At 52.4% G+C, this 17,106-nt stretch overlaps 2 protein-coding genes across 3 annotated transcripts; one reads left to right on the forward strand and one right to left on the reverse strand.

The window, feature by feature from the left end:
* Positions 1-8,590: 8,590 nt before the first annotated feature.
* On the reverse strand, positions 8,591-10,275 carry RASSF7 (Ras association domain family member 7; the record flags this gene model as incomplete). The annotated part of the gene is made up of 5 exons (XM_080911664.1): positions 8,591-8,727; positions 8,828-8,909; positions 8,981-9,109; positions 9,284-9,996; positions 10,152-10,275. The coding sequence occupies 5 exons, from the start codon at positions 10,273-10,275 to the stop codon at positions 8,696-8,698; spliced, it is 1,080 nt and encodes a 359-aa protein (XP_080767790.1). The 3' UTR covers positions 8,591-8,695.
* Positions 10,276-13,143: 2,868 nt separating this feature from the next.
* Positions 13,144-17,100, forward strand: LMNTD2 (lamin tail domain containing 2; the record flags this gene model as incomplete). 2 transcript variants are annotated; one of them, XM_080911675.1, is made up of 13 exons in its annotated part: positions 13,144-13,316; positions 13,403-13,559; positions 13,877-13,990; positions 14,111-14,266; positions 14,522-14,593; positions 14,691-14,779; positions 15,117-15,388; positions 15,602-15,692; positions 15,808-15,997; positions 16,080-16,199; positions 16,282-16,478; positions 16,644-16,893; positions 16,969-17,100. In XM_080911675.1, the coding sequence occupies 13 exons, from the start codon at positions 13,144-13,146 to the stop codon at positions 17,098-17,100; spliced, it is 2,013 nt and encodes a 670-aa protein (XP_080767801.1). The 2 variants fall into 2 exon arrangements, with proteins under 2 accessions (XP_080767801.1, XP_080767802.1); XM_080911676.1 differs by having other exon boundaries at positions 13,403-13,555; positions 13,903-13,990.
* Positions 17,101-17,106: the final 6 nt, after the last annotated feature.

Raw genomic sequence — 17,106 nt, forward strand, 5'->3', positions numbered from 1 at the left:
AAAGTATGGAGCATAGTAGGATTAGGAGCAGAAGCAGGAGAGGACTTGCCACTGGCTGAGGGGGAAAATTCAGACCACAAAACTGGGACTGACCTAGAGGCTGAGGAACTCGGAGGGCACTGAGGTACTGAATAGGTGGCAGTAATGGCTCACTGGACTCAACCGTCCATTTTATGGTCCAGGGACCACTGTGGCTCAGAAGGGATGGCCTCTGATAGGGATAGAAGGCAGACTGTAGATTTACTGAGAAGGTGAATGTGAGTGGGCAGGGAGGAGGGGAAAGGAAGAATGTGAAGATGAGAAGAGAGGAGTCTACTTGGAAGGGACTATCCCCAGAGAGCAGAAAAGCAAAAGGCTACCTTGGAGATACAATGTGGTGGTAATGGGGACCAGCATTGGAACCTGGGACTTTCAGTGCTAAAAAGTCCAGAGATTCTGCCAAGAAACTCATGGGTGAGAGGCTGAATAAAACAAGGAAAGGAGAAACAAGCACATGCATCAAGAAGAGGTCTGGGGCTGGACATGGTGTCACAACCTTTAATCTCAGGGTGAGACAGGTGAGTTCAAGGCTAGCCTGGTGCACACAGTAAGCCAGGGCTACAAAGGAAAGAAAGAACTTGGAGCAGGGGAGATGGCTAGGATGAAGGGGTGCTTTACTAGCATACCCAGTGCCATGGGCTCATCCCCAGCACAAAATAAATTAGATTTGGAAGTATAGGCAAGAGTATATAGAAGGCCATCTTTGCATACATAGGGAGTTCAAAACCAGACCAGACTACATGAGACTCTTAATTGAAGAAAGATGGTGCTAGGAGTAAGGTATAGAGGCTACTGGGGCTCTGACAGTGTCAGCCCTGCCCAGGGGCAAAGGCTGCCTGGAGGAAGTAAGGAGAAACTAGGAAGACTGAACAGGCAAAAGCCAGCATAGTGACTATGCAGTAAATTTGCTGGGAAGGGAGCAATAAGTAGAAGTAGCTAAGAAGAAACAATTCAAGGGAGTTTAAAAGGGGGAAATATAGCAGTTGGAAAGATGGTTCAGAAGTTAAGAGCATTGCCTGAGTTCAATTCCCAGGAACTACATGGTGGCTCACAATCATCTGTAATGGGATCTGGTGCCCTCTTCTGGCCTGTAGGCATACATGCAGACAGAACTCTGTATACGTAATAAATCTTTTTTGTTTTTTTAAGGAGAAGTATCAATATTTCTAATGGTGGGTCTAGAGAGGTGGTTGCTGCTCTTCCACAGAACCAGAGTTCAATTTCCAGCACCCACATGGTGGCTCACAACCATCTGTAATGGCATATGATGCCCTCTCCTGGTTTGTCTGAAGACAGCAGCAGTGTACTTATATATAAAATAAATAAATCTTTAAAAAAAAAAAAAAGTATTGCTACTGCTTGGATATAAAGAAAAGGACGGTGTCAGAGACAGTTTCCTCGGAACGCCTTCTGTCTGTCCTCTCCTTCCTGTGGGCCATCCAGTTGCATTTGGATGGAGGAGGCTCTAGACTCAGGTACTTTTGACCCTCAGTTGTGTGGCTTTAGGTGAGTTTCTCATCTTCTTTGTGTCTTAGTGTCCATTGCTGTAAGATAGGATGGATGTTGAGTACGCTTGCTGCAGAGGCCATTGTGAATGCTGGTTGGGTAAATATAGGAAGAAAGCTTCATTTTGTGTTCAGCATGATTTTAAAAAAGGGGAAAAGGGGGGTGTGCCTGAAACAAATGCCTCTTCTTCCCTCTCAGCATGGATCTCTACACATGTTGGATTGTCTGCACAAACATTGCCTACCTAGTGAAGATTGTTGGACTCTGGAGTACCTGTAAACACCCAGTGGATCTCCTGGGAAGGAGAAGGACTAACAGCCCCTAAAGAACCTGAAGCCCCACATAGACAAAAGCCAGGTCCTTCTACCTGCCTTTCTCTGCAGCTGCCTTTATTGTGGGAGAAGGCTGCTGAAAAAGAAAAACGTATATAATAAACAAATGCCACCACAGTGACACATGAGAAACACTTCCTTGGCATCTCTGAGGTACACAACCTATACAGCCATGTCAACCCATGCTTATTAGGTGTGGGAGGAAAGGTGCCATCAGAGAGTTGTCCATTGCCAGGCCAGGCAAAACCCAGCATAGGTAGTACCTTTTTTTTTTTTTTTTTTTTTTTTTTTTTTTTGACATAGGGTCTCTTATAGTCCCAGCTGGCCTTAAACATGCTATGTAGCCAAGGACAGCCTTGAACTCCCAATCCTTCTGTCTCTACCTGTAAAGTGCAAGTAACACAGGTATTGACCAATCAGATCTAGCAGTAGTATGCCTTGAGAACATAAACACATATCTCTGCATCCTACCTGCTAATGAATCCCCCCCCAAAAAAATCCCTGATGATCTAAAATTCTCACTCATCCTCCCACACACTGATGACCAGCACAGTCTCTATTGTATATACCCCACCCTCACATCAATGCCATGACTTATGCATGCTAATAGTGTTACCTACTGGCCATTTCTTACATATCCCTGATAGTATGCACATAAGAATATAACCTGCTCACCTAGGCCAGCACCGGGAGGTGCCTACTGGATTCCTAATGTATACTGACACACACTGATCCTATTGCATGCATGAAAAGACACAGAAATGGCATACGTGCTCTTGACATGTATAGATGTATGTAACTAGGCTGTGTGTTCCCTCTATTCTTCCAGAGGATTTAGCTCCTTCCCCTGTCATCTGAACAGTGAGTAGTACAGAGCTAGGTCAACACTGAGCTTAGACATTGTTTTCTGCCTTACCTGATACCTAGGAATAAGAATGCCAAACAAAGTCAGTGGTGGCACACACCTTTAATCCCAGCATTCAGGAGTCAGAGGTAGGCAGATCTCTGTGAATTTCCAGGCCAGCCTGGTCTACAGTAATAGTTCCAGGACATCCAGAGCTGTTACACAGAGAGAAACTGTCTCACAAAACCTAAATAGGGGAAAAAACAAAAAACAAAACAAGAGAATACTGACCAGTCCCAGGATTCCCAAAGGGAGCTGAAGCAAGGGCAGTAATGAAGGTGGTCTGGATAAGAACAAGGGAGGTAGGGGAGTTGCAGCCAAGGCAGTTGTATGCTTAAAGGAACAGAATTTATTCTTTGGTAGTTCTGGACACCAGATGTCAGAATTATTTAAGCCAGCCAACAGGGCCATGCTTTCTACATAGGTATGGAGAAACTTACTGTGTTTCTCAGACTCCCCTTGACATTGAAGACATTATATTTCCTCATGGACTCCTTTCCGTGCCTGTGTTTTCTCTATAGCCATTTATAAGGACACTGTCATTGGATTTAGGGCCTGGCAGTTAAATTCATAATGGCCTCAAATATCCACTCTCATTCCTGCATGCTAGAGTATAAACTCTGTGTGTGTGTGAGTGCCTTAGAGTTTGTTTATCTGTGTACCATGTATGTGCCAGATCCCCACAGAAGCCAGAAGAGTGTATTGAATCCCTTAAAATTAGAGTTATAATTCTAAGCCACTTTGTGAGTGCTGGGAATTAATCCAGTTCCTCTGAAGAGGAGTGAGTTCAACTGATCCTTCAGCCCCTTTTCATTCATTCATTCATTCATTTCATATACTTTTCATTCTAGTACTTGGGAGACAAAAACAAAGACCAGGGACACCATCTTTCCTCTGAACCTAAGCCTTACCCTCAAGATGTGAACCTTCTCAGGATTCCCAATAACTCCTAGAAGTTCCTTCAGGATTCACGTGATCAACGCCTTTCTCTTTCACTCTCTGTCTCTCTCTCAGAAGGCTGGCCCGACATTTGCATCATACCCTCCTGTTTCTACCTCTAATCTCTCCGCTGTTCTAAAGGGTTCATCAGGACATTCAACTTGACTCTTCAATTTCTGACCCTCTGTGGAAACTCAGTCAGCTCCTGGCTTCTCTGTGTTACATCCTTAGATAGCCACAATGCCCAACATTCTGCATCTGAATTTGTCCTCTGGCTCCAAGCCCTTGAGGTCTGGGCTGAATCAGATACATGGTAGGGCCTCAGTCCTTAGCTGCTTAGGCTGGGTTTTCTGACAGCGGGCTGGCTCTAGCCTAGACTTTATAAGATTCAGGATATATGGAGGCCAAAGAAACAGAGAGGACAAAAGTAAGGGAGAGGATTGAGGGGCAGAAGGCTAAGCTGAGGAGGTTGGCCCCTGAGCCAAGGACCAGGGCATCTGTGGTGGACAAAGGTGACCTTTGGAGTTGCTTCGAACAAGGAAAGATTGTCCTGGGAGGATATCTCTGAGGATGGTGTGGAAGACTGGTTGAGGTAGACAGGAAGGGGAAAAGATGATCTCTGCCTCAGAAGCAAAAGAGCAGCTGCTGCATCTTATTGAGAGATTAAGAGCTAAATGCCCCTATGATTTCTCCACAGGAACAACCTGGGGTGAGGGAGGTGTGTAGGGAAGGAGGTCTGTCTCTTCTGGCTGTACCTCCATCCCATTGCTTTGGCTCTCCTCCTAGGAGTCCAATAACTGGCCCTGGAACTTTCCTCGACTTTTGAGAACCCAGCGCTCGGCGGAACTCTCCCTCCAGAGTAGGTCGCTTACACTGTGCCGCAAAGGCAAATCTCACCGTAGAAAAGGGAGTGTGGGGGGGAAGACCCCTGGGATTTCCAGGCAAGTCAGAGACAGAACTCCCTCCTCACAGCCAGATGAGCACACATTATCTTTAAGGATCTACAGGGTCTGGAGAAAGGCAGGGGCGTACGTGCCTCCCGAGTGCATGGTGTCCCTGGCTTTCCAGGCCACCCCTGGGTCACTGTCAGGACTACGTGCGCCTGGAAAGTTGTGAGTTCCCGAAGAGGACAGTCCTTCGATTGGGTAGGGGAATAACCGGCCAGCCTAAACATCAGTCTGGGAGGCGGGGCTGTTGCTTCTTTGCCTCAAAGGGCTTGCCTTGTCCAACTGTCTCATTGCGCTGCGCGGGTGAAGCACTCCACTATCAGGGAGCAGTGCCAACTCCAAGCCCAGATGCAGAGAGTCCCGGCCGTACCACGGCTCCAGGGAAGGACAAGCCTTGGATTGTACCAACGCCCAATCACAGGGAGACACTGTCCTGCGAGGCCGCCCTGCAAGCCCCGCCCAGCAGGTGGCAGCTCCTCCCCAAGCCGACGTGCAGAAAAGAACGCGCCGGCCTCACCCGCGAAGGGTTGCTCAGCGGCGGGCGGGGCGTGATGCCTCCCCCTGGTGTTCACTGGCTGCAGCTCTGCAGGGTGGACCCTACTAGACCGGCTATTGGCTGCAAGATAGATTATTTGCATATGGGGGCGGGGCAACCGGACCCGATTGGGGCCCGCCTTGTGTGTGAGTGTGGCCACTGCCGCCACTGAAGTTGATCCAAGAGCTGGCTATGGCCCTGCGCCGGGGTCGCAGGTGAAATAGAAGGGTTACAAAGTTAGCGGGTGGGGGATGCTTTCCAGGCTGCCTTTCTCAGGGTATATGGGGATTGGGCGGGACAAGTGAGGAGTGGCTGTGTTGCCCAAGTTAGAGGGGATGAGGGCGGGGGACCCCTCCTCCACTTGCCCACCCGCCGAGGCAGTCCCTCCAGGCTCAGGACAGCCACTGCCCACTGCACACTGCGTTGCTCCGGACCCACTGTGCGTGTGACAGCGGCTGATCTGTGCCTGGGCAGCGCGAACCCCTGGCCCTTCAGTGACCCGAGTCAGGGCGGCAGGCAGGCAGCCACTCTGGGGAAGAGGAAGGGCACCTGGGTTCAGAGAGACAGGGTAGCAGGCCACTAGAAGACTGTACCTACAGACAGGCCTGCGTGTGGGAGTCCAGCTGAGACACGTTGGGCTGGGGGCTTCTCTGCCCTGCATCTGTGGGACTGAGCTTGGGCCAGATAACCTTCTTGGAGGGAACTTTCTTATGTGTATTAGGTTTCCAGGCTGTGCAGTCCCCAGAAGAGCCACTGTCGAAATCATCAAGCCCAGAGACTCTCTGGACAGGCACAGGTGTGAACTTCAGCCAACAGGACCCACCTCTTGAGGGACACCTCGAGGAAGACATTAGCAGCTCAAATGCTTCTGCCTGATCCTGCCCCTTTCGGGAGGGAGTTAGTACCATAGATCTCTCTGTGGGCTCCTGGGACAGACCTTTCCCAGGGCACTCCTGCTCGGTGTTCTCAAGTCCACCTGAAAATGGAAAAGGCTACCCAGGGAAGCTATAGGCTACAGGGCCAGGACATCTGTAGCCAAGCCAGTCCCTGGAGATGGAGGGGTAGGCTGAGTCCAGACCTTTCTAGCAGACATTTGTGGGCAGTTTCTGTTCTTTGCTTCAGCATACATCACACCATTGTTTCCAAAGTAAAGTTACAAAATTCCAAAGTAAACTTCTCATTAATTCAAAGGTTTGCTTGGTGGTTCAAAGCAGTCTAGTAACTGTTTGGAGTATGGGAGTCTGTCTGCTTGAAGACAGTGGAGGATGAGCAGAACTCTACCAGCCTTTCCCCTCACAGCATAGTGGCTACTGGAAGAAAAAGGTTTGGAATTCTTTAGTGCCGCCAGGAACAGCATCCTACAGGCTGGACCTGGCCTGGGCAGGGGCCTCAGGAGAAACAAGCACTTTTCAGGACACAGGGAGCATGTGGTATATGTTTGCTAGGAAAACATGTCAGACTCAAATGAGGATACAGCTTACCCCTGCCTAGCTCTGTGTGGGGTGGTCTCTGGGTACTACATCCACTAGTCTGTGCTTAGGTTGGGGAGATGAACCATAATGGGCTTAGGACCAGTGCCAAGAAATCCATTCAACCCTCCTTCCTGTGGGTAGGGCTTCAGGAGGGGGACTAGATTCCTTAGACCCATCTTGCCACCAAGGACACATCCCTAGTGGCTTTTGCTCTCTAGGATCCATTCTATGTGACCTTTTGCTTGACCCTCCCTTTCTGGGGCCACAGGTTAAGCAGGTCTAGGCTACAGTGGGCTCAGGCTGGAATGCAGACAGGAGCATTCTCCTCTGCTGACACCAGATCAGGAGCCTCCCTTTGCTGCCTAGCCTCTCCCTTCCCTGTTTCCTGCTTCAGGCAAGAGTATGGTCTGCTGGGCAGTGGCGATACGTGCCTTTAGCCCAGCACTAGAGAGGCAGAGACAGGTAGATCCAGCCTGCTCTACATAGTGAGTTTCAGAACAGCCAGGGCCACACAGAGTAAAGAAAATTGAAGGAAGGAAGGAAGGAAGGAAGGAAGATATGGTTTTGTGTCTCGCGGAGTGAGCTCCTAGAGGCCTTGGCTGCTGAGCAGCTCTCTTTAGCTCACATGGATGGCTTCCTTGCTCCTCCATCACAGGATTTTCACACCCCCTTTCTGTCTGACCCAGAAGAGATGGGGGAACACTGAACCTAGCTCAGGAGCCAGCTGAAGAGAGAGCTGAGTCGATCCCAAGTGTCCTCATTAATACGGTGTGAAGACTCATAGTCTATGGTATACCTATCTTGTCACTCATGGTTTTGATCCTCACAAAAATCTCCAGCCCCAGGAGCTAGGAACACGAGGCGAGGCCTGCCTGTGTAACCAAGATTTTGGAAAAGGTCACTATCAGCTCAAGAGCCAGAGTAGTAGTGAACTGGGCTGGGGAAGCATCCTTGCCCCGTTGTCAGCACTGGAGGCTTCACACTCACCCTAACAGAGGAACAGCCCTACCCATTTAATGCCCATATCTACCTTGGGGCTAACAAAATTTTCTAGGGAAAATTCCCTGGGCCTAGCCAATCCAGAAGTCACAAACTTGACCTAGGAGTCTAGGACTCGCCCCCACAAGTTCTCAGCAAACCTGATGGGCAGGTCTAGCTTGTCCTCAGTTCCTGACACTGGTGGTGCATAGTCCAAACAAGGAAAGTCATGGAAGAAAGGTCCAGATAAAAAACCTAGGCCAGGGGGTTACTAGTAAATACCCCTAGGAACACTCATAGCATGGGGCCCTAGGAGCTACAGTGCTTTCTTGAGAACCCAGCAGTAGCCACCATGTGGGCCTCAAATCCTTTTTTTTTTTCCCATTAAAATGATGTTTCTTTTTAATGGGAACCAGAGATATGGTTACAATTATGGTAGCTTCACACACACACACACACACACACACACACACACTGCCCCCCCAATATCCATGAGCGATCCTGAATTGTAAGTTTACAAAATAACAAGGATAGCACTGGGTACAGGAAGAGCTGTTCTGGAACCCCAGGAGCCAGGCTAATATGGCCTCTCTCTGCAATCCTGTCTGTGCTCTCCCCTGGAGTCCATCTTGCCAGGGCCCTCAAATTCTGAACTGCAGACAGAGCTTAGTAGTACAACTTCGGGACACCCTTAAGCACCTTTGAAAGGTAATTTATTGAGGTTTGTCAGGGCAAGGAAGGCAGCACACATACAGTGGAGTACACGGCAGGCACACACACAGGATAAATACACTGCCCACACTTTTCCCCATGCCCTTGGGGCCTGGTAAGTTCCAAACTGTGCCCATTGACTTTTTCAGGGGACTTGGAGGTTTAAAAGAGACTAGGATAACAGTTGCCAGCACTCCTCCCCCCTGAAGCAGGAACCACGGGACATCACAGCTTTAGAGAAAAGCCTGTGACCATACTCTCTACTATCGAGGTGGCTCATCCCAGCTGTGCTGGCTCTTCTGTCTTCATGACCCCTACTTGGGCAGGAACTGCTACCTCCAGGAGCTCTGCCTCATGGGGGGAACTGTGAGAAAGACACAGGCTGAATGGGCTGAGACCAGAGCTGGGCCCTCCCCATGGATGAGGGGTGGAAGGGTGGGGTGGGAGTAGGGAGAGAAACATACCCTCAGGACTCAGGCTGGATGCTAGGATGTGGCTCTGGGGGGCTCCCAGGAGGAGGTCTTCTCTAGTTGGAGGCAGAAGGTCCTGTGGGGAAAGCAGGTGAGCTGAGACCTAGGGTAGCCCCCACCATCACCTCTTCCCGGAACTACTCTGACCTGTGTGCTAGGGATGGTTCTATCCAGCTGTGAAGGTGGTGGCAATGCAGCCCCTGTCTGCTGGATGAACTGTTGCAGGTTGCACTGACGGAGTTCCCTGTTCAGCTCCTCCAGCTCCTGAGCCTGGGCCTGGGGGTACACAAGACCTTCAGGAAGAAGGCCATTACCTTCTTTTCCACATACAACAAGCACCCTAGTCTGATTCCATATCAGATGCCCAGACTTCCGGTGCAGCAGGTGGAGAGTTGAGATTAACTGTGTAGCAGAGGTAGGGAGTTGACAGGGGTCTAGATCTGGACTCACCTGCAGAGCGTGCTCAGCAGCCTCCAGTGCCTGGCTCACCAAGGCCAAGGTGCCCTGCATCTCCAGACTATGCCGCTCCTGGATGGCTAGGTCCTGGCGTAGGCGCTCAGCAGCGGATGCCGTAGCTGAAGGAGGACCAGGGGCCTCAGCAGCCAGTCGAAGCTCTGCCTCCAGGGCACAGGCCTGGGCATCTAGGGCCTCCAGCCGAGCAGCATGTTCAGCAGTAGCTGCACTCAATGCCTGCAGGCGTGCCTGTGCCTCCTGCTCCCTGGCTTGTTCTCGTTGCAGCTCTTGTTCCCAAAAGGCCTCATGGCCCAACTCCTCAGTATTCCTCTGTATCCTGAGTTCTAGGCTCTGCAGGTCTGCAAAGCAGTCTGGGATGGGTCCTACAGGGGTTGCAGACTCAGGGATAGATGGGTTGGGGACCAGCTTGGGACATCCAAGGTTGAAGGTCAGTGCTCTGTGTGGCTCACGACCTGTTATTGCCCATGGCTTTGGAGGAAGGCTGGCACGAACTGGACATCGTTCTGGGGGTGGACAGTTGTCTGAGGAGGGCCTCCCTGACAGGCTGGGCCCTGTCCGCCTCAGGACAAACTGGACATCATTGGCAAACTGTCCACAGGTGGCCTGGGCTCCCACTGGACACTCCTGTGGCAGCAGCTGTCGTTCCTTCTCCCTAAGACGCTGCACAAGGACAAATCGACCTGTCTGGCCTACAGAGGAAAGACAAAAGACAGGTTCAGCCTATGTTCCCTCTATCTTGAAGAATAGAGCAGTTAAAGGGGAGTCAACCCCACCCTCTTTGGAAGGGAAGATGCTGCTGGACCACAGCCCACCAGTTTAGTTTCTTTGTCCCCAGGGAACTCACCTATAGCTTGGGCTAATGCAATGACCACTTCTTGGCAGGTGGTCTGTTCTGAGACCCCACAGACCACCCGCTGGATGCCATCCACCCATACTTTCAGCTCCATGGCCACAAGCTCCAAGACCATCCCTGTCCTGTGGGGAAGGCACAGGCCATAAGGTCAGGCTAGGTCTGCTTCCACCATAGCCTGGCCTTCCTCTTCTCTTGGTTTACCACAACAACTGGCCCAGGACTGTGGCCCTTCAGCCCTGCCCTCCGGTGCCCAGCCCCACCCGCAGGCCACACATTCCTGGAGTGGCTGGGGAACTAGTTTGGCCCTCATGAGCATTTTGAGGCGTCCCCTCCTTCACCAGCCTCCTCTTGCCCCACCCACCCCACTCCAGGAACAGGGCGAATTATTAACCAGGTCCAGGTTTTCCTGTTTCCCGTCACCTGGCTCAAAGGCCACTACCCTTTTCACGCGGGCGGCTGTCCCCAGGCACCTGGTAGCTATTTTATGCAAATACAATGCAGTCCACAGTCATGGAAACGCCCCCCCCCCCCCCAGGGAAGGAACAGTCTTGGGCCTGGGAGAAGCTGAGAGTCACAACTCAAGACAGACCTCCATCTCCAAACCGACCCCAGACCAGAGGAGTTCCCTCTGCCCCACGCCAGTCCCTCTGCCTCCGCAGTCCCTCCCGTCCAGCCAGTGCTCTGAGTTCTGGTGGTCCCGCCCAACGGGGTGGGGGGTTCACTGCCGCCTCTCGGCTGATACCCGGCAGCGCGGGATCCAGACGTCCCACTCCACAGCAGACAGACGCAGGTGCAGCAGAGCCACCACGCGTCCCTTCACCCAGATCCTCTTCTCCTCGGTCGAAGACGGCTCTCTGGTGCCGCGCCCAGTGCTCAGGAGTCTCGAGGACCCGGCACAGCTCACCTGGGTACTTGCCGGCCTCCGGGACTTAGGCGCTTCGGTGCCGCCTCAACCTGCTGCCCCAGCGCCGCGGCGCGCCGAACCTCACGGCCTCATTGGCTACCGGCCTTCACGCCCCGCCTCACGGCACCCCATTAGCTCAGAGGCGTGTGTCTCCCGCCCTATACCTACTCCCATTGGCGATCTTTTTCCCACCACGCCCTATTATTGGCTCGTTACTCGGTCCCGCCCCGGAGGCAACCAGGTGTGGGCGGGGCCCTGAGTAGGTAGTGGCCGGACAGAGTCTCCCGGGAAGCTCACCTCTGTTGGCAACGCGGAAGCGCGTCTGCAGCTGCGTTCGCTCTGGGCTGATTGGCCCAGGAGAGGTGTGTTCCCAGCTTCCAAGTAAACTTCCTCAGCGACTTTTCTGTGTGCTGTTCTCCGCCCACAGAGAGGGCTCCTGACTGGAATCCGGCCACCCTGACGTGCACCGGAGCTCAAAGTCGCCCTCCCTTCACCAGCCCCTCAGGCTAGGCCTCTTTATCCCTGCTCCCTTAGGAATCTGTGGCTGAGGACACCGGGAAGAAAAAGGCCATGAACGCCCCGGGCCCCACTTCATCCCATCTCCGGCTGCTACCCGAGGGAGGTGGAGTTTAGGGGCCAACTGGTCTAATGGGCCCTGCACCCTGGTGGGGGAGGGGATCGTCCCTGAGGCTGACTGGGACAAAGACCCTGGGGTCTTTGTTTGAAGCGCCATCCTCTCCCCTCCCCCAGTGGACCCAGTGTCCTCCACCGCAGTCTTTCCCTGAAGCGGGCCCCTGCTTCTGCGTTTTCCCTGTTGTCCTGGTGGGCTAAATCAAGGCCAGGCCAGCTCCATGTGCTCTGCCCCAATCACAGAGCTGTGGGAGGGGGTTCCCAAGCCCTTATGGCTATAAGGAAACATGGAAGTATGAGGCTGTGGAAGAGACAAGGTAGAAGGAACCTTCTGGGTCTCACTTCTGAGGCAGAAGCAATGTCTTTCAGCGTTCACTAGTGGAACCACCATTGGGGAGAGCCCAGAGGTGTGGAGATAGTCACAGGAAGATAAGGCTTTCAAGGGTTAGGTAGATCGCTATCAGACACAGCTTCACTTGATGGCTAGTCAGCACAGTCTCCTGTCATCATCCTCTACTGCCCCCTAATCAGCTCACCTTCCTAGGACCATTTACATACTCAAGATACCACTCTCCTCTTTCTCTAACACACACACACACACACACACACACACACGCACGCTGAATTTACTCATAGGATATCATTGTTTGCTAGTACCAGCCTATCACTACTGGCTAGGGACAGGTTCCAGGGATCTATATAGTTCCCTGGGCCTCCTTAGCTTAGCTGGGTGGGTAGTAATCCAAACCATATTGGCACAGAATGTACTCATGGCCCTGGGCTGTGTCTCCCTGGAGGCTTCTGGTAACAGACACCCTACCCCCCAAAGGTACAGAAATCCATGGCAACAGTATAGAATGCTTCCTTCCCTAGGCCTTCTGTGGGTTTAGGCCTCAGGTGAGTGTGGTGGTGAGTTCCTGGGCTTGGGGGGGGGGGGAGACATGAATAAGAGTTTCAGGCAAAAGGTTAGCACCTCTAATTTTAGCTCTAGGCTGTGGTTAAGGGGGAAAAGAGGGGTCAGCAGGGAATATATGTATATACTGGGAACATGCTGCCCGGGAAGTGACCTACTGTCTTAGCCTGAAACAGATGAGGACACAAGGATGAACAGCAGTTCTATGCCCGATTGGGTGGTCCTGTGTAGGCCCCCTCAGAAAGAACTGGCAGGGGGCTGGGGAGATGGCTCTGCTCTTTCAGAGGTCCTGAGTTCAATTCCCAGCAACCACATGGTGTCTTACAACCAATCATCTCTAATGGGATCCAATGCCCTCTTCTGGTGTGTCTGAAGAGAGTGACAACGTACTCACATACATAAGATAAATAAATAAATCTTTAAAAAAAAAGGAAGAACTGGCAAGTGCTAGCTGGGCCTCTCTGGTTCCCACACCTGGGACACAGGGCTGACTCCATTCTGCTTCCTTCCTACCCAGCTCCTGACCAACATCGAGCATGACCCCTAAGTCTTGCCAGGAGTCTGAGGATGAGCAGGTAGCCCCAGCTCCAGCAGCTGTACAGCCAGACAGCAGTGACTTAGGGTCTCCAGTGGGCACACCTGTGGACAGAGGGGCTCCTTCCTGTTCTCAGAGCACATCCATACCAGTGGGCTTCTCCGGCAAGCAGCAGTAAGGAGGCAGGGGTGGGGCAGCCTCCTGGGCTGGGACAGCCAAAGGGATCAGCCTGATCAAACCACAGGGGACTGGAATTTCAGGTTAGCCCCAGAAACCCTGGACCCATGTACCCTGAGGCTGTTGTGGGAACAGAGAGAACTTGAGATCCAGGCACTTCGGTGTGCTGTTCAGAATGGCCAGAATGCCCGATACCACTACATCCTGCAGGAGGTGGCAGGGATTCCTCCTGAGCGGTCAGTGGCTAAACTCTCAGCCCAACCCAAGTCCTACCCTGCTGTAACTCCTAGTTTCTGTCTGACCCCAACCTCAACCACTGAGCCCTCCTCTACCTGACTGCTTCTAACTTTACTCCTTGCATGACTTGGCACTCTGCCATACCTTCCTATAAGTTAGTGTGCTGGAAATGTAACCGGACCCCCTAGCATGCAGACCCCTGCCCAGACCTGCTAGGGCTCAATCTGCACTGGCCTGTTATAATATGTGCCTTCAGGGTTTGGTGGCTGTGGGACCTCCTTCACTACTAACCTACTCTTGGGAACCCTTGCTTGACCCAGACTGCTAAGATTGCCCCTCCTCTCAGGGACTCCAAAAGACAAGAAAAATTTCTGCAGAACCAGGTCGAGAAGCTTACCCAGGAGCTGAAAGCACAGAAGGAACAAGCTCAGCGGGTGAGGGGGTGGGATCAGGGAACAGGACAATGACTTGGCAGGCTGTAACTACCCACCTAGGGTTGGTCTGAAAGGTGGGGCTGCTGGAGGCCTCGCTCACTGGCAGGAATTCTTCATCAGGAGAAACAGCAGTTGGAGGAGAAACTGCAGCAGAACCTCTGTGCAATGCAGCAGCTAGAGGCTGAGCTTCAGGCCTTTCAAAAGTCATGCCTTCTGCAGCTAGCCCGTTCCTCTTGGGTGGGACGCACGCTGAGGTCTCAGACTGGCAGTGTGGAGGTGAGTTTGTGTTCCTGACCTAATACCTCTCAGGCACCCCTCTCCAATACACCTTGAGCAGCATGCTTCTGTGGGCAGGTTTCTTTGTTGGGGCTCCTGGCCTGCCTGAGAAACCCCGTCTCCCTTGAGATGTCTCCACAAGGAACAGTCCTCATCTAGTACACACACAGTGCTGTTAAGGTCAAAAGTGAGAGGCCCTGAGGGGAAGGGTGACCTCTTTCAAGACCCCAGCTAGTCTGTGGTTCCTTCTTGCAGGTGGTCACTGCAGAGGTTCTAAGGGACCCCAGTGACTCTTCTGAGTATGCTGAGGTTCCCACTGCTGGGGAGGTGAGCAAGGCTTGCCACTGGAGGCATTCCACATGTATGATAAGGTCTCTGAAGCTCTACAAAGTAGGAGAGCCACAAACCTTTTATTTCCTGCTAGGGTTTCCGGTTGGAGGATGTAGATTGGAACAGCATTGCCCAACGATATCCCAACCTCTTCTCCAACTTGAGTTTCCATTCGGATCAAAAGTAACCGCATTGGTCAGGGAGTCCCCAGGGGTCAGGGGAAGGGACGACTTGGCTTGACAGAAGTGGACTAGTTCTCACTGTATCCTTAAGTGTCCCCAGCTAAGTCACATAACTCCTAAGCCTCAGCTATGATGCATAGTATGTAAAATGGGTTCAGAACAAGGGGAGGAGCTCCAAAGTCCTCATCAACACTATTCATTTACTGTTGCTGAGTCTGACTTCTGAGTTTCTAGAACACATAGCAGGTTCCCACTGCCTTGGGGAGGCTGGCTGGGGTTGGGTGCATGGGCCCTGGCTCTAGGAACTAAAGCAGCCAGTGAAAACATCATGGTCCCAGGCTGTCCCAGCACCCAACCTCCGAAATGGATGCCTGGGACTCCGAGGGTGCCATCAAGCACACAGAGAAACCTACCAAGACCCTGGAGTGGAGCAACTTGCCTTTGGTAGACACCAGCAGCTTGGAAAGTACTGAGTCTGACACCAGCAGCTGCCAGATGGTTCTGCATTCTGGAGCAAAGAAGATGACTGGCCACCCACCCCAGAGAACAAATTTAGCTTCTTCTGAGCAGATGCAGGAATGCACTAGAAGCTTCAGTGGATATATAGAAGGTGGATTTGGGTGCATCTCCCTTTCACTCTTTAGCCTCTCTTCTTTGCCCAGAGTCCTGTTTATGTGTTCAGCTGCTTCTGCCCAGGATCTGAACCCAGTGGCTGTTTCCCTATTATGTAGACCTCCTGGTCTGGCCTCCCAGGGAACATCCCACTGGGCTCTTTCTTAAGTTCTTCCCCCAACCCCCCATAAAGGATTTTTTCTTTTTCTAGATTTCCATAAAAGCCGTTCACCCTCGTGTAGCAGGACTGTTTTGGAGTCCTATACAGACCTTCACCACCCATATACAAGACCCCAGTTGAAGTGAGGACTGCCTAGTCATGAGCACACCAGGAAATGTGGGAAGGGCTGTATGAGGGGTAGCTTACTGGGTGGCTGGAACCCCTCTTCCCTACTCAGCATCCCTTTCTGGCTCCAGCCCACTTGGCTACTGCTTGAAGATCGCTGCTGTGAGCCACCGAGACAAGTACATCCGTATCATCAACCAGTCACAGGAGGAGACAGTTGACCTGGGTGGCTTTGTTCTGCAGCAGCTTGTGAGGGACTTCCCGGTGTGCATGTACCGATTCCCACCTAATACTCTGCTAGCCCCGCAGCACCACATCACGGTGAGAGCCCGGCTGCCTGCTAGCCCACATTACCTTGTCCCAGCCCACACCGTTCCTCACTTAGTACCTGGCCTTTCCCTAGGTATGGGGTGAAGGAACCAGCAGGACCAAGAAGCAGCTGCCAATGTCCTCAGGCCAGGACCCCTTCCAATTCCAGTCTAGCCGAGGCTGTGTGACAACGCTGGTCAACCCCCAGGGCCAGGTCAGTGCTAACCCCAGCCAAGGAGTTGAGCCAGTTGGCCTCACCCAATTAGAGTGACCGACATGACCTGATGGCCTTGTAGGTCCTCAGTGAGCATCAAGCTGCGCCCTACGTTACTCTGGGCTCAAAGATCTTCACCGATAACACTGACTGGTCCATTGACCACTTCCCGCTCTCGGAGTCCGAGCCCAATGTTGACCCTGGTGAACAGCACTCTCGACCTTCATCACCACAGAAGGGTCGGGCAAAGGATGCTGGGGCCAGGCGCAAGAAGCCAGGGTAGGCACAAGCTCCTGATCCTGCTTTCCAAAACCTGTCTCTTCCTTCCCTAGGTGTAGGTGTTACCTTGGACAGGACTACTTCCCTCACTCATGCTAGCTTGTATACACCCACCTTTGCATAGAACTGACTAGGATACTCCTCAGGTCATTCCTGTGTCTCCAGGCCAGGTGTTCGTCAGCAAAGGCTCTCTAGCACTAGTGGACTCAGGGCTTCACGACCTCTTCGCCCTACAGACACCCGGGATATCTTGCCATTCCTAAGCACCCGAAAGCTTCTTTCCCCTGGGGAAGTTCCTGCACAGCAGGAATGTGTGAAGACTGAGACATCAGAGCTCCTGCCAGTGATCCCAGAGAGTGTCTCAAGAGTGTGTCTTGTTGAGGACTCACTGGGTAGGCAGGAACGCAAGTTCCAGGTGAGTGTGATGCTATGGCCAAGACTCTTTGATCTGCCTGTCCACAGGGCTCTTAGGCTCCAGTGTTTTCTGCAGGTATGCCGGAAAGGTGTGGACCTGAGTTGCCCCATGGTGGCCCTGTCAGTACAGAGCACAGCCGAGAGCAGATATGGCTTCCGATTCCTCTGCTACCCTCCCATCACTGAGGAATTGTGTCGACGGTTGTAGGTCAGC

The sequence above is a fragment of the Micromys minutus genome (genome assembly GCF_963924665.1).
Source record: "Micromys minutus genome assembly, chromosome: 2".
Lineage (NCBI taxonomy): Eukaryota > Metazoa > Chordata > Mammalia > Rodentia > Muridae > Micromys > Micromys minutus.